Genomic DNA, 21,220 nt, shown 5'->3' with positions numbered 1-21,220 from the left:
AGGGCCTTGGTGAGACCACATCTGGAGTATTGTGTGCAGTTTTGGTCTCCTTGTCTGAGGAAGGATGTCCTTGCCATGGAGGGAGTGCAACGAAGGTTTACCAGGCTGATTCCTGGGATGGCAGGACTGACGTATGAGGAGAGATTGGGTCGACTAGGCCTATATTCACTAGACCTTAGAAGAATGAGAGGTGATCTCAACGAAACATATAAAATTCTAACAGGACTAGACAGACTAGATGCAGGGAGGATGTTCCTGATGGCTGGGGAGTCCAGAACCAGGGGTTACAGTCTTAGGATATGGGGTATGCCATTTAGAACCGAGATGAGGAGAAATTTCTTCACTCAGAGGTTGGTGAACCTGTGGAATTCTCTACCACAAAAGGCAGTGGAGGCCAAGTCATTAGATGTATTCAAGAAGGAGATAGATATATTTCTTAATGCTAAAGGGATTAAGGGATATGGGGAAAAAGCGGGAACAGGGTATTGATTTAGGCGATCAGCCATGATCATTTTGAATGGTGGAGCAGGCCCGAAGGGCCGAATGGCCTACTCTTGCTCCTATTTTCTATGTTTCTATGAGAGACAGAGGAAGACAGGTGGTGACTTTTATGATTGTAATTTGAGTTCTTTTATAAAAACACGTAAGTTGAATTTTGAAAGGAAACAAAGCCTCTTTGAGGGGGTTAGGAAGGGAGGGGACAGAGAAACTGATTTAAGGTGAAGGGACATCTGACTTCTCACCATCCACCCTTCGGATTGGTGATTGATTGCTGGAGGTTTGAGGGTGAGATGAGTGACAGTGGAGCAAAGCAGAAGGGAAGATACAGGAAGTTGAGCGGGCAGTTCAAAAGGAAAGAGGTAGGGGTAGTGCTCGGAATGAGAGGTAGTAGAAAGGGGAGAAGATAATGGAAAGGTGAAAGAGGTGGGGAAGTGATGGGGATAAAGGGGTGGGGGAAGCATGAATGTTTGGAGAAGGGAATGAGAAAGGTATATTGATCCATAATATCCCTGCAACTCCCACCCCAAATGAAGCTTGCAGTGCTTTGGTGCTCCTTTCCCCATCATACCATACCACCCATCACCTCCCACCTGAAAGGAAAGAAGACAAAATAAAGAGAGAAGCAAAAAGAAGGATTGGAGATATGGAAGCAGATGAAGGAAGACAGAGAAACAGCAACATGAGGACAGTACAGACAGGTAAGTGAGTGACCATATTCTCCGACTTACCATATGCAACACCGCAGGCGACCAACTGGTATCTTATTAAAAATCTTATATCGACACGCATTTCCTGTCTGCAAAACCTTACTTTCTGTTGTCACACTTTTGTGTCAACTTTTTCTATTATAAGTTCCTATGTTCTCATTTATAATGGAAGCTGCCTTTGTAAACTTGTTGCACTGTAATTACACCCTCCCACCAGTGATGGTGCTGTAGTCTGTCAGTTTTAGATTTCCCAGCTCCTCAGCCTGAAATGTTGAGATCCCCTTATCCTCTGACCAACTCGACCGCTCTGTTTCCAAAATTGCCTTAAAATTTGCTATTTAACTATAAATAATTATGTAAAATCAAAGTATCATATTAAAAATAAGGACAGAATGTATGACTTTAAATTAGGGATCACATATGTGTATATTTTATGTTATATCTCATATCTTATCAACAATAAAACATGCATTTAAATGGCGCCTTTAATGACGTAAAATGTCCCAAGGCACTTCACAGGCATGTTATCAGACAAAATTTGACATCGAGCCACATAAGGAGATATTAGGACAGGTGATCAAAAACTTGGCCAAAGAGGTAGGTTTTAAGGAGTGACTTAAAGGAGGAGAGAGGTGGAGAGGCAGAGAGGTTGAGGGAGGGAATTCCAGAGTTTAGGTCCTAGGCAGCTGAAGGCACGGCCGCCAATGGTAGGGCAAAGGGGATACAACAGACACACATAACACATAATATTTGGCTGCTTAGGCCTCTTCCAGTTGGAGAGGATTGAACAGACCTTGAACAGTGTAGTAGGTGCTGGGTTTAGCAAGTAACTCAAGTGAGAAAACACCAAAATCAACGTCATTGTGTTAAATTAGCGAAATGACACAAAGCTACATTTGTGGAATGAATATCATGCCACAGTTCAGGGTTACAACATCTTGAGGTCAAGTTTCTGCTCGTTTCCACTAGTAATATTAGTGCAATCCAGGCGGAGTCAGCCAAACCAGTGCAAAAGATCAGGGAGTTATAAACGTAAGTGAGTTACGCCCAAAACCACTTACGCTGGTGTTTTCCGTGATCTTTAACGCTGGTTCAGGATTCAATTCATCTGAATCAGGCCCTGCCCACAGACCGGCCATACTACCAGGTCTAAATTGCGAGATTCCGCTGATTGCACTGGTTTGGGAAGGATCTTCAAATTGCTCTCACTTTCGGCGCACAGACACTAGTCGTCACGTTTAAAAGCTTTCTCATATCAAAAAATATTTAATTTACTAAGAAACTGACAAATGTACGCTAATGAAACTATTAAATGGTTCAATATAGTTTTTTAAGGTCATTTTCAATGATTTTAAATCAGATTACTCACGGGTGGAGGACTGGACAACCTTATTAAAAATGCTTATTTTCGGTGATAAACCCATCTACAGCTGAATGAATAAAATTGCACCAGGTTACCACTCTTAAATACATGAAGGAATACATTTTAATGGAAAGAATAAAGTAGAAATGATTGTATTCTATTGCGCTGCCCGACTGGGCTGGTTCATGGGAGGTTTTATGTTTGTGACTATGCAAGTGTCTTTTAGCGGAAACTTGAACTGTAACTTAACAAAGACAAGCAACGGAGGAAACAGACCAAAATACGATGCAGTCCACTAATACTTCAAAGAGGCTTCATTTAAACAATCTGATCATTCGATATTTTTTTTCTCTTTGAGAGCTCAAGTGGATAATGGCCTCGCTGCTCCACTCCGTGCGCCCCGGGAACAAAGATTACAAAACTGTGCGCTCCCGCCCGCCATTTCAATCCATTAGAGTTAATGGGTGGAAAATGGCTGGCTGGGAGCGCCAAATTTCGCGACACGTGCTCCTGCCGCACGTAGACGGGGAACGGCGAGATTTTGGCCCGTCAATTCCCACTCTGCTGTGATGTTTAATTTGTGTTATTGCAATATTTTGTTTTCAGTGACTTTGAGCTAAGAGGAGTAGAGTATATCCCACGCGGTGTTGAGATGCAGGCACTGATGTTTCACTTACCCGTGCAGAGTCGTGTGAAGGCTCGGTTCTCTTCAAGGTGCCCTTCCAAACGGCACTGGAAGCGATGCTGCCAGAACTCGGAGAACCACGGATTGCGGGTGTTGCTGCCCAGTTTCAGCTTCAGGAAGTAGTCGTTGAACCAGGTGACCTCGGCGGACTGCAGCTTGATCGTAATCCCTCCCACTGCCTCTTGCTCGTAGGATTCAATCACTTCTTCGCGGTCCGCCCATCCGTCACTGCAACGGGAGAAAGCGATGACAGTAACCATAACTTGTGAGACCAAAACTATAAGATAGTCACCAATAAATCCAATAAGGAATTCAGGAGAAACTTCTTTACCCAGAGAGTGGTTAGAATGTGGAACTCGCTACCACATGGAGTGGTTGAGGCGAATAACATTTAAGGGGAAGTAGATAAGTACATGAGGGAGAAAGGAATAGAAGGAGATGCTGATGGGGTGAGATGAAGAGGGGCAGGAGGAGGCTCGTGTGGAGCATAAACACTGGCATGGACCTGTTGGGCCAAATGGCCTGTTTCTGTGCTGTACATTCTATGTCATTCTAAGTAATTTCATTTACCTTTAGCCTGCCTTGCTACATTCGGCTGTCAAAGACATTCTTTGAATTTTTAAAACAAAATGGGGCACACTACAACAACAACTATAATTTGCATTTGTATAGCACCTTTAATGTAGTAAAATGTTCCAAGGCGCTTCGCAGGAGTGTTATCATACAAAAGCTTGGTCAAAGAGGTAGGTTTTAAGGAGCGTCTTGAGGGAGGAGCGAGAGGTAGAGAAGCAAGGAGGATTAGGGAGGGAATTCCAGAGCTTAGGGCCTAGACGGCTGAAGGCATGGCTGTCACTGGTGGGGTGAAAGAAGTGAAGGACATGAATAAACCAGGCCACAATTTATTTGCTGAATTCCATTGCCTCAATTCACCATGATGGCCTGCGTAGCTAAGTCGGTAGAGGGTCTGACTTTTAAGAGAGGTGGGGATCTGAGAGTTCAAGGTTCATGTTCCTGTTGGGGTGTCAAACTTTAAAACAACTGGTTTAAACTGCTTTTTTGAAATCTGTAACTCTCTCCCCCAAAAGACTGTGGATGCTGGGACAATTGGAGCTTTCAAGATTGAGATCGATAGATTTTTGTAAGGTAAGGATATCAAGGGATATGGAGCTAAGACGGGTAAATGGAGATGATGTACAGATCAGCCATGATTTAATTAAATGGAGGAGCAGGCCCGAGGGGCTGAATGGCCTACTCTTGTTCTTATGTTGTGATTTGAACTCACGAGCTCTGAGCGGCGAGTCCAGTACCATAATCGCTCACTTATTCTGTGCATCAAATAGGTAAGTAATCACTGTATCATGAGACTGTTCTAAAAAGGCCACCCTGTATCTTTTTAAATGGCTCCTTTTTTTGTGTGAGTATTTTGCAGGAAATTTCAGCGGACTCGCTTTCTATCCTTTTGTGCCGATCGCTCGACTTGCACTTACCCGCGTGGGTCCCTTTAAAAGTCCCCCATGCGCGCAGTGCCAAATGGATCAAACTTTGCCTGCCTGTCAGTCTCCATGGGGACCGCAATAGCCTGTGGGCATGCTAAACTCTTGCATAGAGCGGGACCGGTTTTTGCCTGCGTTGATCCGCCTGTGAACGTGCGGAGTACATCTGCTCGGCAGGGAGGCTGTTATTTTTGGTTAAAGATGGCCCCCTTTTTTGTTGTGATAGGGAGAGATGGTTAACTGATGGGTAAAGTAGGAGCAGCTCTAGTGCACTTTTCTATTTAGCTGTGCGACTGAGAAGTGAGACCCGTCGCTGTTAACACCCTCAAGCAAGCCAGAATATTTTGCATGAAAACCAATGCAAGACACCCGAACCTATTTGTATCACAATCAGCATAGCAAGCTTAAACACCAACAGAATTCACACCCAATGCACTATAATCCTTATGGAATCTGATACAATGCACAATCCAATCACCAGGAATGCCTCACACTGAACCATTAATGTTTATATTCACATACCACCCAAAGCAACCACAATAATTCACAGTTAAAATCGGCACACTAAACATAAACAGATCCACTTCACGCATTAAACCTGTTTTACTTAAACTCAATCTGTTGTGTTTTACATAATGCATGTGACCTCCATCACAGTTTAATAACACCAGAGTCTTTAGGCTTTTTCCATGAGATCATTTCTGGCCAGGCTTCGCTCCAACTCTTAACATTCTTTTCCATTCAAATTTCCCAACAAAACCAAGCACACTTTATTTGAATGCAGAAGTATATACACGTGTGAAAATGGTTCGATCCTTCCGTGTCAACTATGGCTCAGAGGTAGCACCAGGCAGAAGGTTGTGGCTTCAAGCCCCAGTCCAGCAATTTGAGCACATAATCCAGGCCGACACTCCCAGTGCAGTACTGAGGGTGTGCTGCACTGTCGAAGGTGTCGTCTTTCGGATGAGACATTAAACCACATCCTTGTCTGCCCTCTCCGGTGGATGTAAATGATCCCCCTGCACTATTTCGAAGAAGAGCAGTGAGATTCTCCCCGGTGTCCTGGCCAATATTTATACCTCAAGCAACATCTCTAAAACAGATTATCTGGTCATTATCACATTGCTGTTTGTGGGAAGTTGCTGAGCGCAAATTGGCTGCTGTGTTTCCTGTTTCCTGTTTCAAAAAAGTATTTCATTGGCTGTAAAGTGCTTTGGGACGTCCTGACATCATGAAAGGCCCTATATAAATGCAAGTCCTTCTCTCTTTCTTTTAGATGCACCCTCCTCTACAGGAACCCTCTTGTCCTCAGTGCCTGAGAGTCCCACTCCCCTGCTAGTGCAGTAGCTCAGTCTCCACATCAACTTGTTGTGGTTCCATGCAGTGCTGCACGCCAATGTAACTTGGCTGCTCCATTTCTTTATCTATCTAAAATTTAAACAAAGACTTAAAATTAAAATGAATCACTGGAATAATTTAATCCATGGCACATTCAACAAAGCGGAACAATCTGACCAGACATATTAGAATTAGGTCATTTGATTCATGAAGTCTGCATCAATGTTTTTCTCCAAGAACCAACTAGTCTAACCCCACACACCTGCTCACTCCCCATTCCCTTTAATATCCCACCTAGTCTAACCCCACACACCTGCTCACTCCCCATTCCCTTTAATATCCCACCTAGTCTAATCCCACACACCTGCTCACTCCCCATTCCCTTTAATATCTCACCTAGTCTAACCCCACACACCTGCTCACTCCCCATTCCCTTTAATATCTCACCTAGTCTAATCCCACACACCTGCTCACTCCCCATTCCCTTTAATATCTCACCTAGTCTAATCCCACACACCTGCTCACTCCCCATTCCCTTTAATATCCCACCTAGTCTAATCCCACACACCTGCTCACTCCCCATTCCCTTTAATATCCCACCTAGTCTAATCCCACACACCTGCTCACTCCCCATTCCCTTTAATATCCCACCTAGTCTAATCCCACACACCTGCTCACTCCCCATTCCCTTTAATATCTCACCTAGTCTAATCCCACACACCTGCTCACTCCCCATTCCCTTTAATATCTCACCTAGTCTAATCCCACACACCTGCTCACTCCCCATTCCCTTTAATATCCCACCTAGTCTAATCCCACACACCTGCTCACTCCCCATTCCCTTTAATATCCCACCTAGTCTAATCCCACACACCTGCTCACTCCCCATTCCCTTTAATATCCCACCTAGTCTAATCCCACACACCTGCTCACTCCCCATTCCCTTTAATATCTCACCTAGTCTAATCCCACACACCTGCTCACTCCCCATTCCCTTTAATATCTCACCTAGTCTAATCCCACACACCTGCTCACTCCCCATTCCCTTTAATATCCCACCTAGTCTAATCCCACACACCTGCTCACTCCCCATTCCCTTTAATATCTCACCTAGTCTAACCCCACACACCTGCTCACTCCCCATTCCCTTTAATATCCCACCTAGTCTAATCCCACACACCTGCTCACTCCCCATTCCCTTTAATATCTCACCTAGTCTAACCCCACACACCTGCTCACTCCCCATTCCCTTTAATATCCCACCTAGTCTAATCCCACACACCTGCTCACTCCCCATTCCCTTTAATATCTCACCTAGTCTAACCCCACACACCTGCTCACTCCCCATTCCCTTTAATATCTCACCTAGTCTAATCCCACACACCTGCTCACTCCCCATTCCCTTTAATATCTCACCTAGTCTAATCCCACACACCTGCTCACTCCCCATTCCCTTTAATATCTCACCTAGTCTAATCCCACACACCTGCTCACTCCCCATTCCCTTTAATATCCTACCTAGTCTACCCACTCTCCTGCTCACTCCCCAGACCCTTTAATATCCCACCTAGTCTAACCCATTCTCCTGCTCACTCCCCATATACCTTAATATTCCACCTAGTCTAATCCCACACACCTGCTCACTCCCCATACCCTTTAATATCCCACCTAATCTAATTTCATTCTCCTGCTCATTCCCATGTTCTTTAATATCCCACCTAGTCTAATCGGTCCTCCCACTCACTCCCCATACCCTTTAATATCCCACCTAATCTAATCAATTCTCCTACTCATTCCCCATACCCTTTAATATCCTACCTAGTCTACCCATTCTTCTGCTCATTCCCCATACACCTTAAGATCTCCAAGTCTGACCCATTCTTCTGCTCACTCCCCATACCCTTTAATATCCCACCTAGTCTACCCCATTCTCCTGCTCATTCCCCATATACCTTAATATTCCACTTAATCTAATCCTACACTCCTGCTCACTCCCCATACGCCTAAATGGCCTATCTAGTCTAATCCCACACCCTGCTCATTCCCCATACCCTTTAATATCCCACCTAGTCTAATCAATTCTCCTACTCATTCCCCATAACCTTTAATATCCCACCTAATCTAATCAATTCTCCTACTCACTCCCCATACCCCTTAATATCCCACCTAATCTAATCAATTCTCCTACTCACTCCCCATACCCTTTAATATCCCACCTAATCTAATCAATTCTCCTACTCATTCCCCATACCCTTTAATATCCCACCTAATCTAATCCCATTCTCCTACTCACTCCCCATACCCTTTAATATCCCACCTAGTCTAATCAATTCTCCTACTCACTCCCCATACCCTTTAATATCCCACCTAGTCTAATCGATTCTCCTACTCACTCCCCATACCCTTTAATATCCCACCCAGTCTAATCCCACTCTCCTGTTCATTGCTCATAAACCTTAATATCCCACCTAGTCCAGCCCATTCTCCTGCTCACTCCCCATACACCTTAATATCCCATCCAGCCCAATCCCACTCTCCTGTTGACTCCCCATACACCTTAATATCCCAGTCTAATCGCACTCTCCTTTACACTCCCCATGTCCTTTAATCCCACCTAGTCTAACCAATTCTCATGTTCACTCCCCATACTATTTAATATCCTACTAATTCTAACCCATTCTCCTGTTCACCCCTCCCCCATGCCCCTTGATATTCCTCTTTTTCAAGCAACTAAATAATCCCCTTTTAAAAGAAGCTTTAAATCAATGGTTTGTGGCAGAGAATTCCACATTTAACCACCTTTTGTGCAAAGGTGTTGTGTTTATTCCATGCACTGTTTGTGCAGAAATGGATGGAATGTGCGTGAAAATAGGCAAGGAGCGTTCACAAACATATTGGGCCAGAATTTGCTGCCAAAATAATGGCAAGTGTGATGCCACTCGTTGTTATTAATGTGTAAATCGTCCAGCAACTTGTGGTGAGGAAGAGATACCCCGTCAATTGCAAATCACCGCAAGTCTTGGACGATTTGTAACACTCCGCTGTTAGCCTTCTGAAAGCGACAGCTCGCCCTCAATCTCCTCGTGAGTTTCGTGAAGTTGCTGCATTTGTGCATTAATTGCCAATTAAACTTGTTGTAGATAGTTAGGGCTAGTACTTAACAGCATAGGTACCTTTTTAATGAGGAGATTTACGTTTCTACAATGCCAATCAACCTCTCCACCCCAGAAAGGGAACAATTTAAACTGTGGCGTCTCATTCCTGCAGGTAGTAAATTGTTGTTGGATATTTTATAAATTAAAAATTTTAAATTAAAAAAATTTGACTCTAATTCACCCTATTTCCTTCTCCGTTGTTCCTCTGTTTCTTTCTCAATCCTTAAATCTCAATAGTTAAGGAGATGCACTGTTGGTCCCGTCATTCACCAAGATCCCAGATGCCCCGTTACCCTCACCGTGCTGTTATCACCTTGCACCTCCAGCAACTTACAGGGCAAAACATTTTTGAGCTGAAGGGTGAGGGAAAAAGTTTAACTAATGGGGTATGCTGCGAGATGCCTCACGCCAGCAGTAAATTCTGGGCCATGGTGTTTGTATGGTCTTTCTAAGTTCCCTGTACTCCTATAGATTTTATAGCACTTTTGTGCCCTACTTAAAAACATAGTTGGATCCTCATGTATAAAATGGGTCAGGACAATGAGAAAGCGTTCATATAACCAGAACCAGATAGAATATAAATGACCTCAGCAGCAGGAGCTGAGTAAGCAACTCCCTGCAGCATCACTTTACAATCAACATGACATCGGATTAAACGAGAGTTAAGTAGAACAGCACCGTACTCTTCACAGTACAAGGTTAGTTTATGTGAGAATTGCTGCTATCACCAGCTGGTTCTGCAGATTCACCAGAAGGTTCCCCGGGCTAAAAGGGTTAAATTACGAGGACAGGTTGTATAAACTTAGCTTGTAATCCCTTGAGTTTAGAAGATTGAGGAGTGATCTAACCCAGGTGTTTAAAGTGTTAATTCGATCGGATAGATGCAGAGAAATTATTTCCTCTGGTCCGGGGAATCCAGAACAAGGGGGCACAATCTTAAAATTAGAACTAGGCCGTTCTGGAGTGAAATCAGGAAGCACTTCTTCACACAAAGGGCAGTGGAAATCTGGAACTCTCTCCCCCAAAATGCTGTGGATGCTGGAAGTCAATTGAAACTTGCAAGATCGAGATCGATAGGTTTTGGTTGGATAAGGGTATCGAGGGATAGGGAGCAAAGGCAGGAAGATGGAGTTAAGATACAGATCAGCCATGATCTAATTGAATGACGGAACAGGCTTGAGGGGCTGAATGGTGTTCCTATATTCCTATGTTCCTGTTCAGCTCCTTTAATTTATGTTGTTTATCCCAGTCATTTCTGATCTCTCAGTTGGAGGTCAGCTCAGGTCCTAGACTGTACTCGACTTGGTGGCCCACTCTTAGGGCCATCACCTCTCTGTACACTTGTGGAATAACTCTATATTGAGAATAGAATAAATTTGCCAATCTGACACTCCCAACGGGGAGCCATGCTTGAAGGGAGTGCAAATTGGAGACAAGGCTACAACACTGTCACGCTGAATCTCTGATCGACACTCCCATCGTGCATTACTCCCACTCAGGAGTTTATCCAATAGATTCAAAATAGTGTCACCAGCAAGCACGCTGCAAAAGCAATAGCTAAGATGAGTGTGGGGGAGTAGGGTTAATTGGATAGCTCTTTCAAAGAGCTGACACAAGCACAATGGGCCAAATGGTCGTCTCCTGTGCTGTAAGATTCTATGATTCTATAAGTGGCCTGTGAATGATAAAAGGGCTGCATTGGGCCCACCACTTCTACCACTGTGATTATGCAGAGGGATTGATGTCCAGTTATCCCTTTGCAATAAAATGTAAATTATATCGATCCTAATCCATCGTAAATAAGTCTCTGGATATAGAATTAATTAATTAGGACATGCATCACTTAACAATATCTGTAATTTAGTAATTGAACATTAACTTGGGGGAAATTCATTTCTAAAAGATCCATTCTGTGGACTATTTATAGACACAGGCTATCAACGCAAAGACTAGTAAACACCTGATAGTGCAACTTCCCTCTGCCTTTCCCCAGTCCATCTGGTCCCTCCAGTTGAGCAGGTGGTCTGCTGCAAGCCCTCTGTCAATCCCGCTTTGAGCTTGCTGTCAGGAGGCACTCAATGCTGGACTAGAATAACCTTTCCTTTAAACTTCTCCTGTCAAGGAGGTGTGAGCACTATACTTGAGCACAGACGATTAAGACGTGATTTAACTGAGGTGTTTAAAATGATTAAAGGATCTGGTAGGGTAGATAGAGAGAAACTCTTTCCTCTGGCGGGGGAGTCCAGAACAAGAGGGCATAATCTTAAAATTAGAGCTAGACCATTCAGGGGTGATGTCAGGAAGCATTTCTTCACACAAAGGGTCGTGGAAATCTGGAACTCTCTCCCCCGAAATGCTGTTGAGGCTGGGAGTCAATTGAAAATTTCAAGACTGAGATTGAGAGATTTTTATTAGGTAAGGGTATTAAGGGATATGGAACCAAGGTGGGTAAATGGAGTTTAGATAAAGATCAGCCATGATCTAATGGAATGATGGAACCGGCATGAGGGGCTGAATGGCCTCCTCCTGTTTCCATGTAGGCTGGGGGAAGGGAAAATCAAAAGGCGAGTCATTCTGGGTCAAACTCATTAGAGATTATGCCTACTGTCATGACACAGGATGTTGGCATTGCAACACACAAGCACCATTGTGCTGATGCACTTTGAGCTGTTGGAAAATTTAGAGATAGAGGAACCGCTGCAGCAGTGATCATGTCATTGTGACTTGGCTAAATGCAAGAAGTAATACGATTAATGTAAAACATGGCTCAGTGGTACCACTCATGCCTCAGAGTAGGAAGGTTGTGGGTTTAAACCCGCTCCAGAGACTTGAACGCATAATCTAGGCTCTGATACGTCAGTGCAGTACTGAGGGAGTGCTGCACTGTCGGAGTTGCTGTCTTTTCGAATGAGACGTTAAATGAAGGCCCCATCTGCCCTCTCAGATCGTGTGGCACTATTCGAAGTAGAGCAGGTGAGTTCTCCCGATGTTCTGGCTAATATTTATCCCTCAACCAACGTTACCAAAAAACAGGTTATCTGGTCATTTATCTCAGTGCTGTTTGTGGGACCTTGCTGTGCGCAAATTGGCTGCTTTGTTTCCCTACATTACAACAGTGACTACACTTCAAAAAGTACTTCATTGGCGGCTCTGAAGCACATTGGGATATTCTGAGGACATGAAAGGAGCTAGATAAATGCAAGGCCTTTCTTTCCTTCTTCTTTAAATAGTGAAAAATGCAAATAAAAATGGGATCTTTCTAAGATACACTGGAAGAACTTTCGTAGCATTGCTCATGGGCAGTCCAGGGCATGCAGTGCTCTTTCTGATGTTTAGCATAGTCCAAGCAGCCTGAATTGGACAACAGTTTGCCCATTGCAGTAGTGAAGCAAATTTACTGAAGCAACATATCACCAGGGGAAAATATCACATACATTATGCACACAGGGCCTCAAAGAAGTAATCAGGTTGATTTTTCTCTGCCCTGTGCTGGGGGAATCTCTGCCCCCACTGGGATTCCATGGGGTTTCCCCACAGGACACAGCTGAGCCTGTCCTGTATTAGGTGCGGGCCCAGTGTAGTTGCTGCAATGAGATGGGAGGGGACATTTCCATTGCCTCTGGCAATGCTCGCTAGATGCGTCAGTGCAGAGATGCCCGGGGAAAACTATGCTATGGCCTCACTGCCCCCAGACCGCTGCCCACTACGGGCGTCAGGCTGAAGACATAGGGAGGAATTGGGTTTGGCAATTTTCAGTGTCCCCTCCCCACCCTCTTTCCAGAATTTTAGATGTAATCAAGACCTTCTGAGTGTTGGCCACCACTTGACTGATGCTCCAGACTCATTTTCTGCCCTGCTACACTTCTCTAACTCATTACTGCCCCTTCTCACCCTAGTCTCTGTTTCTCAAGGTCCTTTCCATATGACTGATGTGCCGGTATCAATCTTGTACAGCGTCCAATGTTACTCTCCCAAGGAACATAGCATTGGCTCTCACCCAGCACCTGCCCAAGCTGCCTCATTCCCCCCTCTTCTAGCTCTCAAGGGGCTGACCTTGCTAATCTCCTCTAAATTCCCATCTTGAACCACCACGATCCTCCAATCGTCCATGTGAATAATCTAATTGGATCTCCCCCGTGAGCCCCTGTGTTCCACCCTCTCTTTCCTGCTCTGCAAAATGTCCGCTCTATTGCAAACAAGACCCTTCCCATCCATCGTAGTGAATGGAGTTGCAGTACAGATCAGCAATGATCTAACTGAATGACGGAGCATGCTCTAGGGGCTGAATGGCCTACTTCTGTTCCTATGTTGCTACTGCATCACAAAAATCGGCTCACACTTTACAAAGTATTATTAGAAGTAAGGTGCTCACTGAAAAGGTTCACCTTGGTACTTCTTCAGTCTCTGATTTTAGAATGTACTCATTATCAAATTATCTAATAACAGCAAGCCGATGGGAGGAGCCTGATTCACTCAATATCACCTTCCCAAAATCTCTAATCACAGGAGGAATGTAGCTTCAGTTCAAGAAAAAGGAAATGAATTTATGCAGGCTTTGCAATTTCCCCGATGCTGGACAACTTCACCAAGGCTATCAGCCTTGCCTCTAAGGTAGAGGGACATGGGTTCAAGCCGTCTTTCAGATGAGATGTTAAACCGAGGCCCCATCTGCCCTCTCAGGCGGTCGTAAAAGATCCCATGGCATTATTTGAAGAAGAGCAGGCCAAGGCTTCTTCGACAGCACCTCCCAAACCCACGACCTCTACCACCTAGAAGGACAAGAGCAGCAGGCACATGGGAACACCACCACCTGCACGTTCCCCTCCAAGTCACACACCATCCCGACTTGGAAATATATCGCCGTTCCTTCATCGTCGCTGGGTCAAAATCCTGGAACTCCCTTCCTAACAGCACTGTGGGAGAACCTTCACCACATGGACTGCAGCGGTTCAAGAAGGCGGCTCACCACCACCTTCTCAAGGGCAATTAGGGATGGGCAATAAATGCTGGCCTCGCCAGTGACGCCCACATCCCATGAACGAATAAAAAAAAATTGTCCTGGCCAATATTTATCCCTCAACCAATATCACTAAAACAGGTCTTAATGGGGGACTTTAACCTTCACATAGATTGGGAAAAGCAGACTAGCAACTGTCAGAAAGGTAGTGAATTTCTTGAGTGTGTCCGGGATAGTTTTCTACAGCAGTATGTCCTGGAGGCAACAAGGGGGCAAACCATATTAGATTTAGTAATGAGTAATGAACCAGATTTAGTTAACGGCTTAACTGTGCATGAACATCTATCCAATAGCGATCATAACATGATCGAGTTCAATGTAGTGTTTGAAAGGGAAAAAAGTGAGTCAGCTGCTAAGATTCTAGACTTGGGAAAGGCCAACTTCAATGGGATGAGACAGAAACTGTCCACAGTAAACTGGGCAAATCTATTAATGGGTAAAACGACTGATGATCAGTGGGAAATGTTTAAAGAAACATTTAACGTGATACAGAATAGGTTTATACCCCTGAGGGGCAAGAACTCTACTTGCCAAAAAAAACAGCCATGGACAACTAAAGAGATAAGGGACAGTATAAGATATAAGGAAAGGGCATACAAAAAGGCAAAAAATGGCACAGATCGTGGCGAATGGGAAAGATACAAAGATCAACAAAGGGTCACAAAACAGATAGTAAGAGCTACAAAAAGAGAGTATGAAAAGAAACTTGCAAGGGATATCAAAACCAATACGAAGAACTTTTATAGTTATATTAGGAAAAAGAAGGTGGTCAGGAGCAGTGTTGGCCCCTTAAAAACTGAAAGTGGGGATATTGTCATTGACAATGGGGAAATGGCGGACATGTTGAACGATTACTTTGCATCAGTATTTACAGTAGAAAAAGAGGATAGCATGCCGGAAATCCCAAGAAAACTAATATTGAATCGGGGACAGGGACTCGATAAAATTAACATAAAGTAAAGCAACAGTAATGAAGAAAATAATAGCACTAAAGAGTGACCAATCCCCAGGACCAGATGGTTTCCATCCCACGGTTTTAAAGGAAGTAGGTGAGCAGATTGCCGATGCCCTAACTGTAATCTTTCAAAGTTCTCTAGATTCAGGAACTGTCCCTCTGGATTGGAAAATTGCACATGTCACTCCGCTTTTTAAGAAAGGAGAGAGAGGGAAACCGGGGAATTATAGACCAGTTAGCCTAACATCTGTTGTGGGGAAAATGCTGGAGTCTATAATTAAGGATAGGGTGACTGAACACCTCGAGAATTTTCAGTTAATCAGAGAGAGCCAGCATGGATTTGTGAAAGATAGGTCGTGCCTGACAAACCTGATTGAATTTTTTGAAGAGGTGACTAAAGTAGTGGACAGGGGAATGTCAATGGATGTTATTTATATGGACTTCCAGAAGGCATTTGATAAGGTCCCACATAAGAGACTGTGAGCTAAGATAGAAGCCCATGGAATCGAGGGAAAAGTACGGACTTGGTTAGGAAGTTGGCTGAGCGAAAGGTGACAGAGAGTAGGGATAATGAGAAGGTACTCACATTGGCAGGATGTGACTAGTGGAGTCCCGCAGGGATCTGTCTTGGGGCCTCAATTATTCACAATATTTATTAACGACTTAGATGAAAGCATAGAAAGTCTCATATCTCATATCTAAGTTTGCCGATGACACAAAGATTGGTGGCATTGTAAGCAGTGTAGATGAAAACATAAAATTACAAAGGGATATTGATAGATTAGGTGAATGGGCAAAACTGTGGCAAATGGAATTCAATGTACACAAATGTGAGGTCATCCACTTTGGATGAAAAAAGGATAGAACAGGGTACTTTCTAAATGGTAAAAAGTTAAAAACAGTGGATGTCCAAAGGGACTTAGGGGTTCAGGTACATAGATCATTGAAGTGTCATGAACAGGTGCAGAAAATAATCAAGAAGGATAATGGAATGCTGGCCTTTATATCTAGAGGACTGGAGTACAAGGGGGCAGAAGTTATGCTGCAACTATACAAAACCCTGGTTAGACCGCACCTGGAGTACTGTGAGCAGTTCTGGGCACCGCACCTTCGGAAGGACATACTGACCTTGGAGGGAGTGCAGCGTAGGTTTACTAGAATGATACCCGGACTTCAAGGGTTAAGTTACGAGGAGAGATTACACAAATTGGAGTTGTATTCTCTGGAGTTTAGAAGGTTAAGGGGTGATCTGATCGAAGTTTATAAGATATTAAGGGGAACGGATAGGGTGGATAGAGAGAAACGATTTCCGCTAGTTGGGGATTCTAGGAGTAGGGGGAACAGTCTAAGAATCAGAGCCAGACCTTTCAGGAGCGAGATTAGAAAACATTTCTACACACAAAGGGTTGTAGAAGTTTGGAACTCTCTTCCGCAAACAGCAATTGATACTAGTCAATTGCTAAATTTAAATCTGAGATAGATAGCTTTTTGGCAATCAAAGGTATTAAGGGATATGGGTCAAAGGCAGGTATATGGAGTTAGATCACAGATCAGCCATGATCTTATCAAATGGCGGAGCAGGCACGAGGGGCTGAATGGCCTACTCCTGTTCCTATGTTCCTATGTGCCTATGTAGGTGATCTGGTCATTATCACATTGCTGTTTGTGGGACCTTGCTGTGCGCAATTTGGCTGCTGCGTTTCCTATATTACAACAGTGACGACACTTCAAAAGTACTTAATTGGCTGCGAAGCACTTTGGGATGTCCTGAGGATGTGAAAGGCGCTATATAAATGCAAGTCTTTCTCTACTTTAGTGACAAAAAACAATGGAGGTGAAGAAAGAACTTGCATTTATATAGCATTTCATCACAGCCTCAAAGTGCTTCACAGGCAACAATTTACTTTTTTGAAGGTTATTCACCGTTGTTTTCTAGTCAAACTTGGGAGCCAATTTGTGCACAGGAAGGTCCCACAAACAGCAGTGAGACAAATGACCTTTTAATCAGTTGTTTGGAGGTGCTGGTTGAGAGAGTTGTTGACCAGGATAGTGGGAGAGGTCCCTACAATGGGATCCTTCAAACCCACCTGAACAGGTAGATGAGGCCTAAATTTAACATCTCAAGTAAGAGCCAGCAGTTCTAACAAAGGAGCACTCCCTCAGCCTAGTTTACGTGCTCAAGTCCTGGAGAGGCGCTTGAATCTACAATCTTCTGGCTCAGGAGCGAGTGTGACACCAACTGAGCCAAGGCTGACATAGAAACACCATTCACTGATACTAGATTTTATAGAGATCTCTTGATGCGTCTGAATTCCATTCTAATATTCAGATTCACTGAGGGAGTGCTGCACTGTCGGAGGTGCCGTCTTTCGGATGAGATGTTAAACGAGGCCCTTTCTGCCCGCTAAGGTGGAAGTAAAAGATCTCACGGCATTATTCGAAGAACAGCACGGTAGTTCTTCCCAGACTCCTGGCCAATAGTTATCTCTCGACCAACATCACGAAAAACAGATGATCTGGCCATTATCACATTGCTGTTTGTGGGACCTTGCTGTGCGCAAATTGGCTGCCGCATTTCCTATATTACAACATTGACTACACTTCAAAAGTACTTCATTGGCTGTGAAACGCTTTTAGATGTCCTGAGGTCGTGAAAGGCGCTATATAAATGCAAGTTCTTTCTTTTTATTGAACAGAAGTACATCTCTCTCATTTTGTAAGCAGTGTTTATTTGGAAGTGTAGAATTTATTCATTAAACACGTTCTCTTCACAGGACTCCTAAAAACATACTCCTTTCTGAGCCAAGAAGGAGGGCAGGTGACTTGCCTGCCAGTGCTGGGCTGTAACCAGCTGTGAGAACATGCGCGGGAATGGCCTGGGGTGACTTGTCTTCTGATTTGCTCTCCTCCCTCCAGTGTAGAGATGCACCAGGCCTTGACTCACTACTCTCCCTGAAGGCACAGCTGAGATCAGACTCTTTAATTTGAACAGATAAGCAATTAGTTATATTTATAGTCTTTTATCGTACATCATTCGGGTAACTGGGAGCCAGCAACAATCGGCAGCCTTTCATTAAGTACTTGTCAGTAGTTGGAGGGAAAGGCCACTTCTTTCAAAATGAAGTGTGAAGCCTAATCAAAAGTGACACGCCTGGCACACAGACGAGCAGGGTTTTGGTACATTGTCTCGGGGTTTTAACTCTAACGGCGCACTTTTCCTACCTTCAAATCATGAACCCGAGAACTAGATAGATCTGTCTTTTTCAGCAGTCTCTGGATGGGAAGGAGAGGCTTTTATGTTTGAGATGTCCAATGTGGGGGTCGCTCTGATTGTTATTTTGTGATCGCAAACGGCCTAGGGTAGAAGGTAAACAAAAACACAAAATGCTGGAAACAGTCAGCAGGTCAAAAATGAAAGAAAGGATCTGCATTTATATAGCGCCTTTCATGACATTCCACACACTCTACAGCCAAGCGTTACTTTTTTGAAGTGTAATCACTGTTTTAATGTAGGAAACACGGCAGCCAATTTGCGCACAGCAAGGTCCCACAAACAGTAATGTGATAATGACCAGATCATCTGTTTTTTTAGAGATGTTGGGTGAGGGATAAATATTGGCCAGGACACTAGGGAGAACTCCCCTGCTCTTCTTCAAAATAGTGCCATGGGATCTTTAATGTCCACCTGCGTGGGCAGATGGGGCCTCGGTTTAACGTCTCATCCAAAAGGCAGCACCTCTGACATTGCAGTCCTCCCTCAGTACTGCTCAAGTTTCTGGAGTGGGACTATGAGCCCCCAACCTTCTGACTCAGAAACAAGAGTGCTACAAACTGAGCAAAGGCTGACACAGTAGCAGGTAACAGCACCCGTGGAAAGAAGCAGAGTTAATGTTTCGGGCACATTACCTTTCATCAGAACCAGATAATATTACAGATGAACAAGTTACAAGAAGCAAGTATGCGAGGGAAAGCTGTTCATTTGAAATATTATCTGGTTCTGATGAAGGGCAATGTGCTTGAAGTGTTAACTTCATTTTTCTCCATGGGTGCTGTACCTGATTTGCAGTGTGTTTCCAGCATTTTCTGTTTTTGTTTCAGATTTCTAGCATTCGCAGTACTTAATTTTCAGTGTTAAGGGATGACCGATGACTGCCGATGGTCCTGTCGACTCAGCTTTGGCCAATGCTTCAGGACTCTGGGCTGTCAGTTCGATGAGTTTTTCAAATTGCCAGCTGGGTGTCATGCAGGGAATGTAACAGGTCTAGAGTTAGTAGCTCCTGCAGTGTTGTTTAAAAGCTGTTGTTAAAATCATCTCTTTGGTATGTCACAGCGAGGCACTTCTCGCCAGCTACCTGGGGTTGGATTGAAAACATTGTGAAGAATAGCACAGCAGCAAAGTGAAATGTGCAAAGTTGCTCCACACTTCAGGAAAATCAGACAAGTCAGAACTGCTCCAACTTTTGATGAGGTATCAACACCTCATTCACAAATGGGAACAAGGGTTCTTCCCAAGAGCTCTGTTTTCACAACATGTTTTATTATCCCATGCTTTCCCATAGCGTTTTATTATCCTGTGCTTTCCCATAGCGTTTTATTATCCTGTGTTTTCCCACAGCGTTTTATTATCCTGTGTTTTCCCACAGCGTTTTATTATCCTGTGTTTTCCCACAGAGTTTTATTATCCTGTGTTTTCCCACAGCGTTTTATTATCCTGTGTTTTCCCACAGAGTTTTATTATCCTGTGTTTTCCCACAGCGTTTTATCATCCCGTGTTTTCCCACAGCGTTTTATTATCCTGTGTTTTCCCACAGAGTTTTATTATCCTGTGTTTTCCCACAGCGTTTTATTATCCTGTGTTTTCCCACAGCGTTTTATCATCCCGTGTTTTCCCACAGCGTTTTATTATCCTGTGTTTTCCCACAGCGTTTTATTATCCTGTGTTTTCCCACAGCGTTTTATTATCCTGTGTTTTCCCACAGCGTTTTATTATCCTGTGTTTTCCCACAGCGTTTTATTATCCTGTGTTTTCCCACAGCGTTTTATTATCCTGTGTTTTCCCACAGCGTTTTATTATCCTGTGTTTTCACACAGCGTTTTATTATCCTGTGTTTTCCCACAGCGTTTTATTATCCTGTGTTTTCCCACAGCGTTTTATTATCCTGTGTTTTCCCACAGCGTTTTATTATCCTGTGTTTTCCCACAGCGTTTTATTATCCTGTGTTTTCCCACAGCGTTTTATTATCCTGTGTTTTCCCACAGTGTTTTATTATCCTGTGTTTTCCCACAGCGTTTTATTATCCTGTGTTTTCCCACAGCGTTTTATTATCCTGTGTTTTCCCACAGCGTTTTATTATCCTGTGTTTTCACACAGTGTTTTATCATCTTGTGTTTTCACACAGCGTTTTATTATCCTGTGTTTTCACACAGTGTTTTATCATCCTGTGTTTTCACACAAGGTTTTATTATCCTGTGTTTTTATACAGGGTTTTATTATCCTGTGTTTTCACACAAGGTTTTATTATCCTGTGTTTTTATACAGGGTTTTATTATCCTGTGTTTTCACACAGCGTTTTATTATCCTGTGTTTTCACACAAGGTTTTATTATCCTGTGTTTTTATACAGGGTTTTATTATCCTGTGTTTTCACACAAGGTTTTATTATCCTGTGTTTTTATGCAGGGTTTTATTATCCTGTGTTTTCACACAGCGTTTTATTATCCTGTGTTTTCACACAAGGTTTTATTATCCTGTGTTTTTATACAGGGTTTTATTATCCTGTGTTTTCACACAAGGTTTTATTATCCTGTGTTTTTATACAGGGTTTTATTATCCTGTGTTTTCACACAAGGTTTTATTATCCTGTGTTTTCACACAGGGTCGTCTTATCCTGTGTTTTCACACAGCGTTTTATTATCCTGTGTTTTCATACAGGGTTTTATTATCCTGTGTTTTCACACAAGGTTTTATTATCCTGTGTTTTTATACAGGGTTTTATTATCCTGTGCT

At 43.5% G+C, this 21,220-nt stretch overlaps 1 protein-coding gene across 1 annotated transcript in view; it reads right to left on the bottom strand.

Moving 5' to 3' along the window:
- Positions 1–21,220, bottom strand: part of LOC137324234 (metabotropic glutamate receptor 1-like) — a 236,232-nt gene that overhangs the window by 105,477 nt on the left and 109,535 nt on the right. Inside the window, exon 3 of the mRNA XM_067988380.1 lies at positions 3,249–3,484. Coding sequence (XP_067844481.1) covers positions 3,249–3,484 — 236 coding nt within the window. The remainder of the gene's footprint in view (positions 1–3,248; positions 3,485–21,220) is intronic.

Source organism: Heptranchias perlo, chromosome 8, assembly GCF_035084215.1.
Source record: "Heptranchias perlo isolate sHepPer1 chromosome 8, sHepPer1.hap1, whole genome shotgun sequence".
NCBI classification, from domain to species: domain Eukaryota; kingdom Metazoa; phylum Chordata; class Chondrichthyes; order Hexanchiformes; family Hexanchidae; genus Heptranchias; species Heptranchias perlo.
The sequence above is the reverse complement of the archived record's forward strand: the minus strand, read 5'-3'. Positions and strand labels throughout refer to the sequence as shown.